At 44.0% G+C, this 20,259-nt stretch overlaps 1 protein-coding gene across 2 annotated transcripts in view; it reads right to left on the bottom strand.

The window, feature by feature from the left end:
* PKP2 (plakophilin 2) overlaps positions 1–20,259 on the bottom strand; it is a 52,149-nt gene that overhangs the window by 19,442 nt on the left and 12,448 nt on the right. For both annotated transcript variants that reach the window (XM_081928521.1, XM_081928522.1), the window contains exons 2-6: positions 19,237–19,343; positions 17,157–17,845; positions 14,935–15,070; positions 6,595–6,802; positions 358–535 (exon numbers count right to left, since the gene is read on the bottom strand). In XM_081928521.1, coding sequence (XP_081784647.1) covers positions 358–535; positions 6,595–6,802; positions 14,935–15,070; positions 17,157–17,845; positions 19,237–19,343 — 1,318 coding nt within the window. The remainder of the gene's footprint in view (positions 1–357; positions 536–6,594; positions 6,803–14,934; positions 15,071–17,156; positions 17,846–19,236; positions 19,344–20,259) is intronic.

The raw sequence follows: 20,259 nt of genomic DNA, 5'->3' as shown, positions 1-20,259 counted from the left end.
TGAAAAACCAGGCTGCTATCAAATCCTCTATGAATTCTTTTGGGGAAATCTCAATGAATTCTATGAATTTTTTGGGGGAATTCAATCTGGGGAAACCTCCAGATTGTCTAAGATGGGGGAAAAAATAGGAACATTTTCTCCAAATAAACGAAGCATTAAATTACTATGGTTTGAATAAAAACACAAGACATCATAGAAAGCTGCCCAGACCAAGTTGGATCATTGGTCCATTTAGTATCGTCTACATTGACTAGCAGTGGCTCTTGAGTTCAGGACATCTTGAGTCTTGCCTGGAGATTGTGAACCTGGGACCTTCTGCCCCCTGAACAACAGGCCCTTTCCCTGCACCCAGCTTACCTCAGGCATCCTGTAGCGTTGTAGAAGATATCTGGGTCAGGTACAATGCTTGATTTCGTATAATCTCTATCTGGCCAGCCCGAGTAAGGGATGAGAACAGTCTCCGTCAATGGCTGCAGGGCTTCTCGGATCAGCAAGATCTTCAGCTGGTCATTGGAGGAGAGATTCCATAGCAAACCTACAAAAAGCAGAGAGAGCATGAAAACAACATTGGCTCTCCATTCACAGGACTTCATCTGGTAGTGACAGGCATTTCCCTGGCTCTTTGATAAAACTAAGCCAAGCTCCAATTGCATGAAGAGCTTTTTTGACAATCTGGTCATGGATCTACCAGGTTGTCAAAACTTTCCGAAAGCAACCTGGTACTTTCATTGTGTTGGGTGTCAAGGAGAAAAGGAAACCTGGGTCTGATCTGGAGATCTGCACATATTAGAAAATGTGACTACAAGAGATTTAACAGCTGTGCTTTCTGTTTTGTGTTTTGGTTTTTTTTTTTTGGAAATAGATTTTGCAAGTATCATCTGGCAATATATCACACGCACAGTGGCTCCCTTCTACAAAGAGAACTATTGTTTGTTCAGTTAACTGCTCTAGATTTCAAAACACATCTCTTAAAATCTTAGCTCAAGGCAGATGGCATTTCAATCTCAGCACCAAACTTCTCCTCTGACCCTTGGCTCAAGGATAATCGCCCTTTTGTAATATGCAGATACAGTAATTGCATTGTCATCTCAGTGGGGGAGGTGGAATAGAAGTATGCACAACTTTGGCATTATTGCCACACCTGTGCATGTTATGACAGCAGAAGCTAAGAAACAAGGTAAATAAACCCCACTGAAGGTAGCGTAATGGCCAATTGGGGTGTTGGGGTGGATAGAATTTTGGGGCTGGACATGAGAGGAAAAAGATTCAAATTGTGGATTAATCATACATCTCAGTGGTTGATTGAGCAACTCACTATTTGTTAGACTAAAATATGACTGATATAAACTGGAAGGCCTCCCATTCCCTTATCTGCTATGTCCAGCAGTTATTTCACATGAAACCTATCAGAAAATAAATATGGGAACCTTGAATGAGCTAAGCACACTAAAATAATTTGCATACTTGAGAAGTATTATAGAGTAGGAGCCAAGAAAGGTAAAGAAAGAGTTGGGAACATGTGGCACTCCAGATGTTGGACTACAACTCTCATCATCCCCAACCACTGGACATGGTAGCTAGGATGTTGGGAGTCCAACAACATTTGGAAGGTTCAAAGGTTTCCCACCCCTGACTTAAAAGCAAATGCCAGGAACTAGTGCAGTGCAATGGTTAAGTAAGTGAGCTGTGAATCAGAAAGACCCCAGTTAAATCTCACTTTTGCAACTAGAGTGCCTCAGTAGTTTTGCCAACTTTTCAGTGTGCCCCTGCAAACTCTGGCATGATACGTAGGAAGCAACAGCTGAAGCTCTTCAAAGTGTGGAGGTACTAAGTGACTTCTTGCATATTGCGGCTAATTTTTGCATATTGCGGCTGCTGTCTAAAGCCCAGACATAGGGACAAATTAAAAAGTTGGCAGCCCTATTCAGTTAGCAGGGGTGGGGGATCTGTGGCTTTCGATATGTTGTTGGACTATAACGCCCATCATTCCTGACCATGGTGGCTAGGGCTGATGGGAGCTGGAGTCCAACAATGGATTTCCCATCCCTGTCTTAAACCACTGTTAAGTGCTAAGTTGTTGCCTGACGTGGAGAACAGTGGGATGGATCAAAATTGCAAAAAGAAGTCGGAAAGATGAAGTCAATGAACTAGCTTAATTAACTGTACTCTGATGGGCATGTGAGTTAAAGGAAATCTTGCAGGGAGAGGTGCTTGCAGAACCAGGCCGTTGGGACATAGCTGCACCGCATGCATGTGACTTCCATAGCCCTTGGGACTTTCCATGGTAAGAGACTTAGAACAAGATGGGAGTGGCTGCCTTTCCTATGCATGCTTTATTTCACGACAGGTCTGTCTGTCTGTGCTATAATCCTCCTTGCAGAAGGAATGTTCTTCCATTTCTCAGATGTATGCAGTATGAGACAAGATCAAGAGGTTAGACACTCCCTGAAGGCTTGGCTGGCTCCCCTTCAAAAGCTTGTTTTGGCTGCCTCGGCTTTGCCTCTCTCCATCGCTACCGAGATTACCCCATAATAAAGAAAGCTTTGGTTCCTATCAGCCCTGGCACTCGCTCGCTCATAGCTCCTCTTCCAAGTGCCTTTCAACCCCTGCAAAGCATTCGCTGCTGATGGAATGGGAAATGAAGCCAGTTTCTTGGAGCTACAGCTTCATGACTTTCTGTATGACCTTGAGAAAGGCGCTTTAGTAGTCCTGGCAGCTAAGCGATGGGAGAGAAAGCAACTTCCACGTACTGTATACATTTGAGAATTTCCCTTGGACTCATGAAGCCACGGTTGGGCACATGAAACAGTGTTTAAGAAAACAAAAACAAAATTCTATTGCTTAGAATGTGCACCAGCATCTGATCTGAATACTAAATCCATGAAGATTTGCATAAGTTAAACCATGCAGATGTGCATAATTTCCTCATTTTGTATAATTTATTCTGCTTTTTCTTGTGCGTCAGGGAAAGGGATTACAGAGGACAATGGACACCCTTCTCCTTTACCACGGCACATCCATCTCTGCCAGCCCTACTCCTTGGCTACTGATCAGAGTGACAAAGTACAGTGGTACCTCTAGATGCGAACGGGATCCGTTCCGGAGCCCCGTTTGCATCTAGAAGCAAACGTAACCAGTGACGGCATACCTGCGCATGCACACGCCGCTTTTCGCCACTTCTGCGCATGTGCATGACGGCATTTTGAGCGTCTGTGCATGTGCAAGCAGCAAAACCTGGAAGTAACGTGCTCCATTACTTCCGGGTTGCCAACTCGAACACGCTCATCCCGAAGCACATTCAACCCGAGGTATGACTACACATTATTATTAACAACTACTAAATGTATCACCTGCCCTTCACCAGCAGGGTGAAATACTCCTTAGCATGTTCAGGATTGCAGCCTTAAAGGCCTTTGAATTGTGGCAATGCTGTTAGCTCCTGGCATAGCTCGTTTCTAGAGCATGAGACTCTTAATCTCAGGGCTGTGAGTTCAAGCCCCACGCTGGGCAAAAGATTCCTGCGTTGCAGGGGGCTGGACTAGATGACCCTTGTGGTCCCTCCCAATGCTACAGTTTCATGAGCCACTGTTTACATGTGTTTTCATGTTCAATGGTTGAGCAAATAGGAGGGAACCTCTTCCCTCCCTGGCAGCAGACGAATGCTGGAAAGACAAAGCCAATGCATGCAAGAGGATTTCACCTTAGTTTACTTTTGCTTAGTGGGACAAAACAAGAGTTGGACTGACTAAACAACTCTTGATAAGATCGGAGGTTAGATGGCTTTCAAGGGGGATTAGGCAAATTCATGGAAGGTAAGGTTCGCACATCCCACAAAGCCAAAACCATGGCTTAGTATGAATGTGCTTATTCCCAAAGAGGATATCACACCTAGTGTTTGATGTTGCATTGTGTTTTTACTGTTTTTTGTTGGGAGATGCCTAGAGTGGCTGGAGCAACCCAGTCTGATGGGTGGCATCATCATCATCATCATATTGCACTTGGGCAAAAAAAATGAGAGGCACAAAAACAAGATGGGTGACACCTGGCTTGAGAGCAGTACATGTGAAAAGGATCTAGGAGTCTTGGTTGACCACAAACCTGACATGAGCCAACAGTGTGATGCAGCAGCTAAAAAAGCCAATGCAATTCTGGGCTGCATCAATAGGAGTATAGCATCTAGATCAAGGGAAGTAATAGTGCTACTGTATTCTGCTCTGGTCAGACCTCACCTGGAGTACTGTGTCCAGTTCTGGGCACCACAGTTCAAGAAGGACACTGACAAACCGGAATGTGTCCAGAGGAGGGCAACCAAAATGGTCAAAGGCCTGGAAACGATGCCTTATGAGGAACGGCTAAGGGAGCTGGGCATGTTTAGCCTGGAGAAGAGGAGGTTAAGGGGTGATATGATAGCCATGTTCAAATATATAAAAGGATGTCACATAGAGGAGGGAGAAAGGTTGTTTTCTGCTGCTCCAGAGAAGCGGACACGGAGCAATGGATCCAAACTACAAGAAAGAAGATTCCACCTAAACATTAGGAAGAACTTCCTGATAGTAAGAGCTGGTCGACAGTGGAATTTGCTGCCAAGGAGTGTGGTGGAGTCTCCTTCTTTGGATGTCTTTAAGCAGAGGCTTGACAACCATATGTCAGGAGTGCTCTGATGGCGTTTCCTGCTGGGCAGGGGGTTGGACTCGATGGCCCTTGTGGTCTCTTCCAACTCTATGATTCTATGATCATCCCTAGGCTTTTTAGGTCAGGGCAGCACTGCAGCTAAGTCAAGGTTCGGCATAGGGTTTTGTGCAGTTGTGGTTTAAGTTTCTTCTCCTTAACCACAATCTGTAGCTAAGGTTCGCCTTATGGTAACAGGTCACAGTTAAGGAGATGTATCTCAGGTTCAGATGACAGTACATGCCAAGACAAACCCTTTGCTTAGTTGCCCTCTGGGTTTGACCTGAAAAGCCCAGGGAGGAGTGAAACATGTGCAAGTTCCTCTCTGGCAGCCAGCATCTTCCTGCGGCCATGGACAGCCACTCTGGCTTGCTGTGACATGCAAAACAGGCCACGGGCCATTAGGCATGCTGGCTCTATGGAGTGGCAAGCTGCCAGGCGTGGGGAACAGGCGCAACAGAGGGATGTTGCCTTTAAGCCCTTCCTTGTAGGCTTCCCGGTAGTATCTGGTTGGCCACTGTAGGAAACTAGATCCTTGACTAAAGCAGGTCTTTTGGCTGTTCCAGCAGGACTTTTCTAATATTTTATCCTCGTGGCTTTTAACAATAGGACTTTTGTTATCTCTGACAGGTGGAGTTCACAGCTCCGGGAAGGAAAGAGCAATACAACCTTGAGATTAAAGCAAACCTTGCACCTGGAAAGATCTAAGACGCCTCAGTACTTAAAAATGAAGTCTAGCTACGAAAAGCAGACCTTATCCCTCCCCACCATCACACAGGGAATTTCTGCTGACATCTGCAAGACATCCTGCAGGTTTTTCATGCTGGCTTCTCAAAAAAAAAAAAGCACCAAGAAAGAGACACCCATCCTCCCACCAGCGATTTCGACAACTCCTACGAGAGCTATATCAGGTGCTGCCCGACTCCAAAAACATTCCTGAGCAGTGACATGCTAGCTACAAAATCAGCAGAGGTGTTACCAGAGGTTAACATTATCAACTTCTCTGAAGACTCTTCACCCCCGCCCCTTCCACAGCCCCAACAGCCTAATTTGTGGTGATTAATCTGGAGAGGGGCTGTCAGCATTTCAGAGAGTGGGAAATTCTGGCTTGCTGTTCCGTTCCCAAGCCTTTCCACTCTCTGTTATCATGTGCAATGCTGTTACATTATTACACAGTAACAGGCCACTATTTAATCATCTGCAATTGATGGGTTAAGAACATCAGTGCTTTGCTCATGCAGCAATCCCTGAATCAGCTTAAGGACAAGAAATTCACAGCTTCCTGGAACACCGGAAGTTATTCCACAAGTTGGGATAAATGAAGGCAAAGTTGTACCCTTTCCAACATTTTGTCCCAATCTCAGGAACAATCCCTTAGAAAACTGTAACATGCACACTATTGTAATCCCATAGTATTTTTCACCCAATTGCCTCTCTTTAAATATAATCAGCAGAACTGGGTGGTGGAGCTTACCTTTCGCCCTGACATGCTGGCTTTCTAAGTTAAGGGAGTCCCCGCTCCTGAAGAACACACAAAATGTGCAGCCCCACCCCCACCTGCAGAATGAAGTGGCCAGCTTTGGTTTACTGAGATGGAGTGAACATTCAGGCTCCTGGAGAGGAATATCATACACACATCCTCCCTTATGTTTTTTATTCTTGATGCAGCTAATCCTAACCCCTTTTGGAAGCTTGTGCAGTCCTGGTAAACCACAGTCTGGCTTACCATGATGTGCAGCTGATGTGCTTACAGGTTGGGGGATGATGCTCCCACATGCATATAAAAATACTAGGAACCCCTTCCCCCAAACTAAGCATAGCATCACATTTAGACCTTGGAGTCTCTAACAATCAAGAGCATTTGTTAACAAAAGGTCTGTGCACTTTGAAGGTGGCACTCCAATGCATCAGTGCTGTTTTAATTACCTGTAATTTGCTTCTTAGTCTCCACATCTCTGGTTTGCCGTAACAATCTCAGCAGGGTCGTGATCCCTTTCTGCTCTGACACTTCCAGCTTATTGTCATTGTCTTCAAAGACCAGGTTTCTCAAAGCGCCGCATGCTGCCCTCTGCACATCCTCATTTGGCACACTCAGAAGATCTAGTAGCTTGGGAATCCCACCTAGCAAATAAACCTGTTCAGGAGAAAGAGGAAGGTGTGTAAGCAAAGAAAAACATTAAGAAAAGATAGCAGCTACAGAGCATGCTAAGGAGTCTAATGCTTGGAAGTCAATAGGTGGGGCTGGAGTTAAGCCAGGATAATTGCTTTTTAACATGATAAAACAAAGCCAATCTCCCCAAACAGGGAGTGTGTGCAGTTTAGCTTAGAAAACACTAGGGACAGAAATAAGGAAGAACTTATGACCTTCCAGTTCTTAATGCTCTCATGAGATACGGTCACTACCTGATGTACATGGACTAGCTATTAAAAATACCATCCGAAGTTCCATCAACTAGCATAATACTTTCTTCCTTAGTATTTTCAGTATCTTTATCCGGTAGCAAAGATGCACATATTGTGCTGTAAATCTGCACCTTCATACTACTGGTAAAAAAAGTATCTCCTGTACTGTTTTAGATCTGCCTTTCCACGTGTGGTATGATCTAATTCAGATGACCACTGAACACACTGGATCCTTAGTGGTTTACTTGAGGGGTGGTAGTCTTTCTTATGCACCCCACTTTTTTGTACTTCTGCAAACGCTTAGGTTTCCCAAAGTATGATTCTTGTGCATGGGTGGTTCTGTTCTGGCCGCATAACCAATAGCTCTCACAGCTTGAACATCAGAAATAGAGGGAATGATTGTTATTGCCCATCTGTATCTTTCTCCCTCCCGGCGCATTCTCCCTCTACTGCCTCTTGTGTATCTGGCTCATCTCTGTGCTTCCTGGCATAGTTTTGTGCATGGGTGGTATTGTATTGTAAGGAACTTTGGCTGACATTGGAGGTAATGGCTACTGGGCGCAGCAGATGAATGGGAGTAGAGGTCAGTTAGGGAGCAGAGTTCCTTTGCTCTACTGTTCAACATAATAAAGATGCTTCTTAGATAATTTAATCTTATAAGTCACAAGTTGCCCCTCGGAAAGGGGTGTGCATTTTGATCTGGGCACATGGCATCTGCATGCACCTTTAAAAGCACATGTGCGTGTGCACATCCAACTCTGTTTTAAAAAACAACTAGGGGTGGGGAGGTTTGCTTTCTTTATCAGGGTGATTTATAGAGTTTTGTACTTTTTCCAGTGAAACTCTATTTATGTGACGAAAAAGGGAAGAGAAAATGATCTGGAGGCAGAAGTCGACACTTGGTCAAGCAGCATATAAAAATGGAATTTTTATACGTGTAAATGGCTTAAAAGCTTATCTGGACATTAAGTGATATATAAACAAATAATCAACCCAAGGTAATTTTAAATAGGATTGGATAAAGGCATTCAGTGGGTAGGAATGTGGGACAGGACATTTTCTGTGGCAGCCCCCTGTTATGGAACTGCCTCTCGAGGGAGGCCAGACTGGCTCCATCCCTGATGGAGTGGGGAAAATAAAAACATTCTGCTTGGCTTTTGATGCTTTTAAATTTGGGATGGAAGGTTTTAAACTCTTGCTCTGGGGCTTTTCATGCTCAGTGTTAATTGCTATGGTTTAAACTGGTTTTGTGGCATTTTTCTTTTCTTGCCTGGGGGGGCCCTGTTAGGGCTAAAAAGCAGCATGAAAATGCTTTTGCAAATAAAGTCACATAGAATAGAGGTGAATAGTGCAGGTCTTTTAATTTCATTAGATCCATTCTGTGTAAAGCTTCTAACAACCCCATGTTAATTAGCTATGATGCTATTGAATGACACCTCTGAGTTTAGCAGGAACATGCATGTGGCTGGAAGTGAGATGAGAAGCAAAGAGGAAAAGGGCGTGACCTTCACAATTTACTTATCACTTTCCAGTGGTATCTGGCTGGCCAAAGACTGCTGTCTATGGCCCTGGGGTGTGATGTTATCTTTAGGAAGGCCTTTGATGTTTTTAGGTAGGAGCAGGCTTGGCAGCAGCTTCTTCTCATACCAGTCAGTCTGAATGCAGAAGGCTACAGAATCATTCCATCCTATCTCCTATGGATTAGACCAAATTTACCCAACCTGGTGCCCTTCAAACGTTGGGCTACAACTCCCATCATCCACAATCATTGATCATGCTGGCTAGGAATGGTGGGAGATGCAGTCCAACAACATTTAAAGTGGGGTGGGAAAGCCCTTTTCGGGTCAAATTCTGGGCAGCCTTATGCCTAGAAGTTGGCGGTGAGAAGGCCCAGAGGCAAAAGTGGACAGGGCAATGGGTGCCATTTTTTACCTTTGTATAATAGGCCTGCTGAGGGCATGTGAAATTTAAATGTATCAGCAGAAGCCGCAACTGAGCACTGAATCCCTCCCTGCTGGAGGAGCACACTGACACTCCGAGTTTGGAAAACGAGGAAAGCTCAGTTTATTGAAGGAAATAAAGGATCTTTTCTAAGGTGGAGATTCAAGGACCCATGCTTGCATGTTCTCAGCAGGAGACATACAAATATGAAGTAGGAAATGAGGTCAGTAACCTTGAAATGTTTTGAGGTTTCTCTATGTCTATTCACTTTCTCCCCAGGCAGACCCACCAGTCTTCAAGACAAGCTGAGCTGCATTCCAGCTCTAGTTTTTATACAAACTTGCACACCCCTTCATCCAGGCAAACCAGAAGCAAGATCAGAGTTCAAGGATACAACCGGGCAAAAAAACTCAAGGAAGCTGTGAAGTAGGGACAGTGAGGGGTGTGGCTTAGAAGACAGGGGTGTGGCAGAGGAAGAGCTATAGTCTAGAGAGAGTCCAGAGGGCCAGATGCAGAAAGGCATTTGGCCTCTGATCAGACATTTCCCCACTCCTGGATCAGATAAACATCTGCATGGATACATTTCCTTTAAGTGCTGGCATGGTGACATCAATATAATGTAACATTGATAGTGTGCTAGTACATTGGGTGGTATACCCCTATCTATAGGAAAGATTGGTGAAATTGTTAGGGCTCTAACTCCACAGAAATTTGTCAAACGACACATTTAGTTTTGCTGGTAGCTTCTTCAGAATTGAATGGTTTATAGTGAAGTAACTTGTTTATTCTTTTAGTCCAAAGTTATATAATGCAATGGTTTCTCTGGTGAACAAACCTCTCTTTGTGGAGACAGAAATGCACGTACAAAAACATGGAAATGTTACATAATCCTTAGCAGTGGTGAGGAGCTTTGTGGTAGAATGAAGAATTTAGTTGGCAGGTGCTGAGAACACGCAGAAGTGAAACTCAACAAAAGCTCCTGTTACTCTCATGCTTTGGCATGGAACCATGAACACCTCCTCTTGCTTTCAGTCAGTGGCACACACTTTACTACAAATGCTTTCTTTACCCATTTCTAAGCCTTTAAAAATGCCTTTATTTTTGGTGGAATGAGTTGCAGACAAGACTGTTTGCTTCTAGACTACTACAGTCTTTTGTGGGAGGGATTCCTTAACGGACCAGAACAAGAGGGTCCGTTGCACCAGAGTATTTAAATTGACTAAACCATGTAAACCTTCACATACCAAAACTGGAGGTTTGCACAGTTAGTTAACTTAAAACGCTCTGGTGCAACAAATCCATTTAGAAATACAAACACAGACTTTCTTTGGTTAGGAAGTGATGGGGAAATGCATTTGAAAGGGTTCAATTATGCGACTGACTTCAATTATGAAGATAAATTCAGTAAAACAGAACAGGAGTAGCTGCATAGTGCTCTCCAGGTGTTCATGAACTCCAATGCTCTCCAGTCCCGGCCAGCATGGCCAAACAGGAGCTGCAGTCAGTAACTGGAGGGAACCACTGGCTACACTTGAAACAGGAAACCAATGCCTATTTTATTCTATCATGGTTCCATGTGAAATGCTGAAGTGTCTATAGCATTGTTCTTTAATTGGTGCAATATGATTGATTCGCAAACTTTAGATGGACCACATCAATAGCTGACTTGCCACCTCTAGTCGGAAAAGTCACAGGCAATTTCGGCTTTTAAAAATAGTTTTGCCAGCAATAGATATAGCTGCAGAAGACTTATGTGAACTCCAGTGCATGAGGAAAAAACCATGCTGGGTAAACTAGACTTTTGCTGAGAAGTAGGCAAGAGTAAATGGTCTGCACAGAGCTATCTTTTTCCTCCCAGATTAGGACAAAGGGTTCCCAGGAAAAGTGACTATATTTTGTCTTGGAGAGCTCACCTTGGGAATGCTCAACAACTTGCTATAAATCAGCGGCTGAGATACAGAAGCGGCTCTTTATAGAATCTTAGAGTTGGAAGGGACCCCCAGGGTCATCTAGTCCAACCCCCTACAATGCAGGAATCTCAGCTAAAGCATCAGCGACAGACGGCCATCCAACCTCTGTTTAAAAACCTCCAAGGAAGGAGAGTCCACCACCTCTCATGGGAGTCTGTTCCACTGCTGAACAGCTCCTGCTGTCAGAAAGTTTTTCTGAATGTTTAGTCAGAATCTTCTTTCTTGCAACTTGAAGTCATTGGTTCGAGTCCTACCCTCCAAACCAGGAGAAAACAAGCTTGTTGCGTCTTCTGTATGTGAAGATGGCTATCCTATCTCCTCCCAGTCTCCTCTTCTCCAGGATAAACATACCCAGCTCCTTCAAGCGCTCCTCATAATGCTTGGTTTCCAGATCCTTGATAATCTTACTTGCCCTCTTCTGCACATGTTCCAGCTTGTCAACATCCTTCTTAAATTGTGGTGCCCAGAATTGGACACAGTATTCCAAGTGTGGTCTGACTAAGGCAGAATACAGTGGGACTATTACTTCCCTTGATCCGGACACTGTACTTCTGTTGATGCAGCCTAGAACAGCATTAGGGGTTTTTTTGCTGCTGCATCACACTGCAGACTCATGTTAAGCTTGTGGTCCATTGAGACCCCTAGATCCTTTTCACAAGTAATGCTAGTAAGCCAGGTGTCCCCCATCCCACATTTGTGCATCTGGTTCTTCCTGCCTAAGTGCAGAACCTTAAATTTGTCCCAATTGAAATTCATTTAGTTAGCTTGCGCCCAGTTCTCCAATCTGTTAAGGTCATTTTGAATTCTGATTCTGTCTTTTGTGGCATTAGCTACCCCTCCCAGTTTGGTGTCATCTGCAAATTTGATGAGCATCCCCTCAATTCCTTCATCCAAGTCATTTATAAAGGCGTTAAACAACAATGGATCCAGGACAGAACCTTGCGGCGTCCCACTTGTCACTTTCCCCCAGGATGACGAGGAACCATTAATGTGTACACTTTGGGTTTGGTCAGACAACCAGCTACTAATCCACCTAACAGTTACCTGGTTCAACCCACATTTTACTAGCTTCCTCGTGAAAATATCCTGGGGGACTTTGCCAAAAGCCTTACTGAAATCAAGATACACTATGTCCACAGCATTTCCCTGATCTACCAAGTTTGTAATTCCATCAAAAAAAAGAAATCAGACTGGTCTGCCATGACTTATTTTTGAGAAACCCATGCTGGGTCTTAGTAATCACAGCATCCTTTTCTAAATGCTCACAGACTGACTGTTGAATTATCTGTTCTAGGACCTTCGCTGGTATCGATGTCAAGCTCACTGGTCGGTAGTTACCTGGGTCTTCCTTTCCTCCCTTTTTGAAGATGGGGACAACATTTGCCTGCCTCCAGTCTGTAGGGACCTCACCTGTTCTCCAAGAATTCTCAAAGATAATTTTTATCCATATACTCTCAATCTGCTTTTCATACTCCAGTTTATGGATTTTTTTCACAAGTGTACACATCTTTTATATACAATGCTACTCCTACTCCCTTCCTGTTTGGTCTATTCCTCTTGCTCTGTTATGGACCACAGAGATTAGATACTGTTGTCTGAATAGTTTTTGAGCCATTATGTAAACAGTTTCACAACACGCTTTCACAGCTACTGCTATATTAAATATAGACTTGGAACTGACACTGAATTATGGAGGATGGAGGTGTCTCAAAGATTGTCCAGTCTAAACCCCTGGGGTGAGGACATGTTCTTTGGTAAAGGAACACCGGGTCCTCTCTTCCTTTTATGGCTGGAGACTTGTTAGGCATACAGATTTAGAAAGAGTCATGCCTTTGCACACACCAAGAACCTTTCCCCCTCAGATACCCAGTTCATGAAGCAGGTCTACAGGACTCTTCTCTGGAGTCTCCAACATGGTGTCTGTGGGCACCATGGCACCCTCCGATGCTACCCTTGATGCTCACCAAGGCCACTTTCATTTTTTTAAAACTGGATTTTGTTGTTGTTTGTGTGGTCTGCTTCTTTGGTGGGGATATTGACTGCTTTTTTGCCTGCAGTTAATTTGTTTTGTTGTGTGTGTTGGTGCTTTGCCTAGGGCTGTGTGTACCACAAGTTCTCCTCCCCCCTCCGTAAAATGGGTATTTTGTTGTGCCCATGGCAGTTTCCAAATGTGTCCACAATATTTGGAGAACCCTATTCTTGTTCATAGGGACTAACACCCATACTGAGCAAGATGCTGATATCTGGTGGTATGATGGGCTCAAGCTTGATTTAACTGATGGTTTAGAAAAAATATGAACCTTCATTTGGGAAAAGGGTGACCATGCTTCATCCTAAACATCCTCTGTCTGCAAGGCTCACTAGTCCAAGTCCAGTTTAAAGGGAGGGCAGGCTTGGAAGTTACACATCAACAGGCAGCCCCAGGGCAGTAGACTGGGCAGGCACACAGACTTCCCTACAAACTTCCATTCTGTGGTGAGATAGACTATGTTACAGTAAGTGGGTTGTGTTCTACTCAGAATTAGACCTATGTAAATTCATGAACCCATTAGTCATGTCTATAAATTTCAATGGGACTATTCACGAGTATGGCCAGCACTGGACACATCCCATTCTTTCAAAATCTCCATCTATACTGAAAAGTTAGCGCACAAATAAATTGTTTGCAAACTTATAGCCTTTATTTTTGGCCACCCTCTTTGGGAGGCACCAAGGTTTGTTGGCTGATAAGCTAGTAATTCGGAGAACTTAAAAGACATGTGAAGTTAAAGACCATCTGCATCATTGTGTGAGCTTTGTTTGTTAAAACTCAGAAACAGTGGAGCTGCAGTGGCACTGCAGTAGAGAGCTTCTTTTTCCAGTCCAACGCCTAATTCCCAGCAAGGTTGGGGCAAGTGCCTGTTGCTGCAATACAGTGGTACCTCGGGTTAAGTACTTAATTCGTTCTGGAGGTACGTTCTTAACCTGAAAGTGTTCTTAACCTGAAGCACCACTTTACCTAATGGGGCCTCCTGCTGCTGCTGCGCCGCCAGAGCACGATTTCTGTTCTTAACCTGAAGCAGTATTTCTGGGTTAGCGGAGTGTGTAACCTGAAGCATATGTAACCTGAAGCGTATGTAACCCGAGGTACCACTGTATTTGCTCCCCCCAGGTCCAGAAACAACTGTGGGCCTAGGTTAAGAGACTTTTGTGACACTAGTGTAATCTTGCTTTCTGTAGCATCCCAGGATGGTCAGAGGCAGTATGCTTCTGAATACCAGATGCTGGGAACCACAGGAAGGGAGAGGGCCCTGGTGAAAGTCCTGCTTGAAGCTTCCTACAAGCATCTGGTGAGAACAGGATGTTGGACTAGATTGGCCATTGGCCTGATCCAGCAGGCTCCTTTTATGTTCTTACATCCACTGAAAAGCAATGGGATGGCATCCCTGCCCACTTTGAACACTGGACCTCTCTCATATACTTGATCACACAGTCAGTCACATGCAGTATTGAAAAGCATATTTGAAATAAGAGAGTGCCGAGGCATTAACAGTAAAAGTAAAGAAAATGTCAACTGGATGATTATTTATCTGTTTCACCTAAGTACTGCTGCCAAAGGATTTTTTAAAAGTTACAGATTCCAAAAAATATTTTATTCACGGCAACTTCAAGTAACAATATGGCACTTATGTAGCCTTTCCTCCAAGATTTGGAGTCTAGATAAAATTGGATTTCAAGCTGAAAGGTAGATTTGTTTGTCTCCAGTCTGATCCCTCTGCATATTCAGTGCACGGAGGGGGTTCATCCAGAGGTAAATGCACTAATATCCAAAGAGAATTTCATCCAGAAGGTCCTTCCAACACTAGTATCTCTTAGTTCCATTATTCTCCCATACCAGCTCCAGATGCAATACTCTGTGTGGAAGAGTAGCCTCTGTAAAGAGCCACATTAAGTAAGAAAATGGTTTACTCACTTTCCTCCTGGCTTCTGCTCTCTGGAAACTCTCATGCTGTATGAAGACAACTGCTGGAAGGACCCGAGGGGACAAAGCATTTTCAGTCTGCAATATATTTACGGCACGCTCCAGAGTCATCTCTCCTTCTGGATTCCTGGATGATTTAAACATTAACACTTTGTAAGCCCAGACTGCAAAATGAGCACCAGTGGAACTGGAACTAATGGATGTTCTTCACCAGGCTGTGAATGTCAAGCAACAAGCCTGCTTAAAAACACCACTGTAAATAAGTAATAGATTTGGTGCCCTCCAGATGTTGCTAGACTGCAACACCCATCGCCTATGGCAGGCTTCCTCAAACTCGTCCCTCCAGATGTTTTGGTCTACAACTCCCATGATCCCTAGCTAGCAGGACCAGTGGTCAGGGATGATGGGAAGTGTAGTCTCAAAACATCTGGAAGGCCGAGTTTGAGGAAGCCTGGCCTATGGTGACTGCTGGCCATGCTGGCTGGACTGATGGGCGTTGTGGCCCATCAACTGCTGAAGAGCGCTAGGTTGGGGACGGCTGGATTAACATGCTTTCTGTGGTATAAGCTTTTATGGGCCATATCCTGTTTTGTGAAATACATGAACTTACCGCAGTTGGCAGAGGTAAGTAAAGAGATTGGTACAGAGGAGGGAAAAGTAAACAGTGGGTATAAAATATGAGGAAAAGCACAAATTAAAGTAAGGCACACACCCACACCCTACATCTAAAGCACTATGAGCTCATTTTAAACAGTCCTGGCTTCCCCCAAAGAATTCTGGGAGCTGTAGTTGGCTAAAGTTGCTGAGACTTGTTAGGAGAACTCTCTTTTCCTCACAGAGGTCCTTGGGAAGATAGATTAAGCTGCTCTGGGAATGGTAGCTCTGGGAACAGGCAAGCTCCTCTTCTTTCTCAACAGAAACAATGCAACAATAAATTATATAGCCAATGTTCGGCTGTCCTTTCATGATGCTAAGAATCAGCTGCCTGAGACGGCCGACTCGCTTTACCCAACGGTAGGGCTGGCCCAGCTTGATCTCAGCACACTATGTAGAATGTAATAGGTAAGAGTGGCACCATCACATGCTTCAGATGTCACTTGCAGTACAGTTGCAAATAAATAAATTGCCGCTACTGTTGTACATCACCGTACACAACAGGATTCCTCCTTTCCAAGGTTCTACCTTAGATGTTGGACTATAGTCCCAGTTAGCCTGTTGTGTTGACCCCACTGTGTTAATGCATCAAGCTAGCATGACAGAGAAGCCAACATGCGACTCTAAGAGGCAGTAGTCTTTATCCACATTTTTGCATGTACTTAAACAAGCCCCAAAATAGCCTTAAATTAAGTAATATTGAACAATAGAAAAGAGCAACCAGATTAAATTTAATTGACTGAAAATGTTTAAATGGTTCTAACTGGATAGTCAACTCATTATGCCCTGCCCCATTCAATGTTGGTTTCAAGCAATGTGTTTTGAGCTCTATCCATTTTCTCCTACACTTCTCAAGTGATGACGAAATCAAAATGTCAGCTGCTTATATCTGCACTACTGAGCCAACCTGGAATCGACAGCAAACATCACAGTCACCTGGGGAATTTCAGCTGTTCTGTTCAATCCAGTTGTTATCCTAACCAGAAGTTCAGTTCTAGTTCTGACTTGACATCTTGAACAAACCCTTTCTGTCCTCCTGACATTGTATACCTTAACAGCTGCAAAGTTAATTTCTGAGTACAGAAAATCATGTTCTTATGACTCAGTAGACTGGAGTAGGAATTCCAGCAATGAGTAAAGCAAGCTATCGTTATGAAAACAATACATAGCAGTGGAAATAAAAATGATCTCCTGCCTTTGGAAGATAGTTTATTCCAACAACACAATCCTGAGCATGTCTGCTCAGAAGCCCCGTTTAGTTCAATGGGAAGGAAATGTGCAGAGGACTGCAGCCTATGTTATGTAAGATACATGTGCAGTAAGCTCTGTGTCAACATGGGAAGGTTAATATAAAATAAGCTCCATGAGTGCCTGTTTGCTGAGTATGCGCATAGACAAGATGAGCCGGATGCTTTCTTACATTGCTAAGCCTGGTCAGGATCTTTGCCGGATTTGCAAAGTCCCATGAACTGGGTGCACTGTCCATGAAAACTAGATAAGAGCAAGATGTAAAGCACTGGTGCCTGGTGTGTCTAAAAAAGGGTGGAGTTAAACCTTACCCTGTTTGAGATCCAATGGCGCCGACCCGTTCTTGAAGGATGTTTCCACTTCCTGCTGCGGCTGCCATAGCTGCTGTCATCGCCATCCTCCTCCCTGTCTCGGCGGTGGTGCTGGTGATCGAAGCTGGTTGAGAGGCCTCCCTTGTGCTCTGCGACCTGACCATCGTCTGGTGCCAGCTGGACCTGTTCTGAGACTGCCTGTTCTGAGACCAATTTTGGGAAGCGACAGGAGTCCTGACTTGTCCCGTGGCATAACCAGAAGTCGGGTAACTCTCTTTCTCCAAAAGGTTGTTCATGCTCCGACTGGTCCCGATGCGCTGATAGACTGGTACCCGTGGGCTGTTTGGGACGCTGTCAACCTCCGTGTCGTTACCAGACCCAATGTAGAACTGCCTTTGCACAGCATACCTTCTGCTTGCAGCATTCTGGCCTCCGTAGCCAAGGATTTCGGAGCGAGCGTACCTTGGAGGCACGGCACCGGATCTCTTGCTTTCGCCATGCCTCACAGTTAGAGCCCTGTGGTAATGGAAGTCGTTTGGGTAGTGTGCCAGCTTGCCAGGGCTGCCATTGGGGGAAACCTCTAATCTCTTCAAGGGCTGCCTTTGAGATGTCTCTTCCATGCCCCTGTAGGAGCTATAGGAAAGGATTCTAGGCTCCCAGCCATTTTCATAACTGCTTTGCGATCCTATCTGTTAAACACACAAAAAAGGGACAATACAGTCAATGAAAAGAACATCATGATAAGGCCGTGATATGGGGTGGAATGTTTTCTGGGGGGAAATTCCTTTAGTATATGATCCCATGGAAAAATGTGGCCATAGCCACATCTTCTGGAAACTGAGCCTGTAGTTTAGCTATGCACTTTGTGAGGAAATATGTCCTGAGCTCTTTGTATTTATTACATTTACAGCTGCTCATTCCTCCAGGAAGCTCAGGGAAGCTGCATTTTACCATCATGATAAGCCTGTGAGGCAGGTTAGGCTACGATATATTGGTTGGCCCAATATTACCCGGTGATTTTCTTGAATGAGTGGGGATCTGAAGTAGAATGCTCTACCTGTTTCATCACCCTGGCTAGCATAATTCCCCGCTCCTTCTTTCCTAGCACTTAGCTGTTCAGTATTCTTTGCATTATGAGTTCCTGGGCCAAATGTCCCATCTGTCCAATAGATGTCTGGGATGTTTTTAGCAACGATAGTCCTTCACAGGAGGTTAAGTTACAGTTGTGCAGTTTCCAAAGCATTTCCATTGCCCTATACAACATATAAAAACTTTGGTATTTCCTCAAAGGCTTGCACGACTTTCCCATTCTACTTCCTTTCCAAAGCAGTTAGTTTTTTGTAATCTAGCAAGAAAACTACATGCAACTACAACAGAATCAAAGACTGAGAACACAGAGAACTCTGATGCAGGTGCAAAGGAGGCTATTGATAATGGAGAAAGCAAGTCATTAGATAAATTCAGACACTGTAATTAAAAGCTGGGAGATGTACTTAAGTTAAGCCACACAAGATGATTTAGTCTACACAGGGTCCACAACCTGTCTGACAAATATAAACAAAGGCAGAATTCCTCTTGGCTCATGTACAATCAAAAGCTCTAGCGTCTGAAATAAGGATTAGTTTCCTTCCTGGAATCTAATATTATACGCAAGAATAGTTAGCTCCCTTAAACATTTCTGATCCTGCTTTGTAAAACTAAATGCACCATTCCTTCCTCAACCTCAAACACATCGCTTTTGTAGCAACAATCTCTCTTTCCGTCCTTCGATTATCACATTATCGATAACATAAAATAGAGCCCATTTGTCACACAATGGAACTGGGTGACTAAGCCAATTTTCCTCAGCAAATCTTCTATTTAGGAGATTACTTTTGTTTGTGGAATTATAGCAACGCGTAAGATATGGGTGGCCTTCAAGCATGAGAGGAAAACTCAGCAGGCATTCTCAAGAGTATAAAATGGATGAACCTGACTATGATCCAGCCACTATCCATCGCAGCAAAGCAAGGAGGATAGGCATCTGAATTCATATATACATCCACCGTGTGTGTGTGCATATTCCTTCAGTGTTTCTTACCTGATAAGATGGATAGTATGAAGTTCCATGAGGAGGTCTTGAAGCAAAGTCTGTTTCATCTGCTATGAAGACATATTCTGGAACGCTGGCAGTCCGATGCAGACTCCCTGTACAAAGGCATGAGAAATACGTTCACAGCACATTGCGCACATTAATAGTGAACTCAGGTGCTGAGTTATGATGGCTTTACCGTCAAAGTAGGACTCACTGAAAATTAAGAGAGGCGCACCAACATGCTCAAGAGAACCCTGCAAATTTTGCATAAGCAAGATGGATAATTTTAAGAGGGTCAAAATGCTGAGCCAACTACCTGGCTGAAGCTCAGCAACTCTGGGTCTGGTTAGTGCTTTGGATGGGCGACTCACATATCATGGCTTCCATGATGGAAGGCATATGAATAAAATAAAATAAATAAATGTGTCACATTAGTGAGGTCAGCAACAATAAGAGCAACATTACGAACAATGACTTAGAAGTACATAACAGTTTGCAAGTCTATCCTTGCCATAGGTGATCTTAAACTGAAGAAACCGTTCATGCAAGATGACAACTACACACTTTCATGCTGTGGGTGCGTCCATAAACCACTGTGCTTCTTCTCATTCCTCTACCTCTACAGCCGATCTCCCTGCTTTGACATCTCTTTAATCACTCAGTTACAAACACAGCAAGCAATACTGTTCTAATCCCTATCCTCACATTACTTTAAAGGCAACCAGCAAAATTCTGCAAATTTAGAGGAGACATATGGCACATGGTGTGCAGGGAAGAAATGAGAGTTAATGAAACTCTCACATCCATACCTGGAAGGTTAAGTAGTTCAATTGAAAATGGGAGAGGCAGAGAGCACAGGATCCAAGGAGGTCATGCTATTTGAACTGTTGCTCTGTCTCCTCAGCCACAATCTGGTTTCTGTTCTAATTTAAAACAAAAAAATTCTCCCAGGCTGTATGTCTCAACATACGGTCCCCCAGCAAATCAAGTCTGCTGATTAAAAATGGATTATTTGTCTATGCAATGATG

Source organism: Podarcis melisellensis (genome assembly GCF_964234715.1).
Source record: "Podarcis melisellensis genome assembly, chromosome: 10".
NCBI lineage: Eukaryota > Metazoa > Chordata > Lepidosauria > Squamata > Lacertidae > Podarcis > Podarcis melisellensis.
Note: the sequence above shows the minus strand (reverse complement) of the source record. Positions and strands in the feature narration are given on the sequence as shown.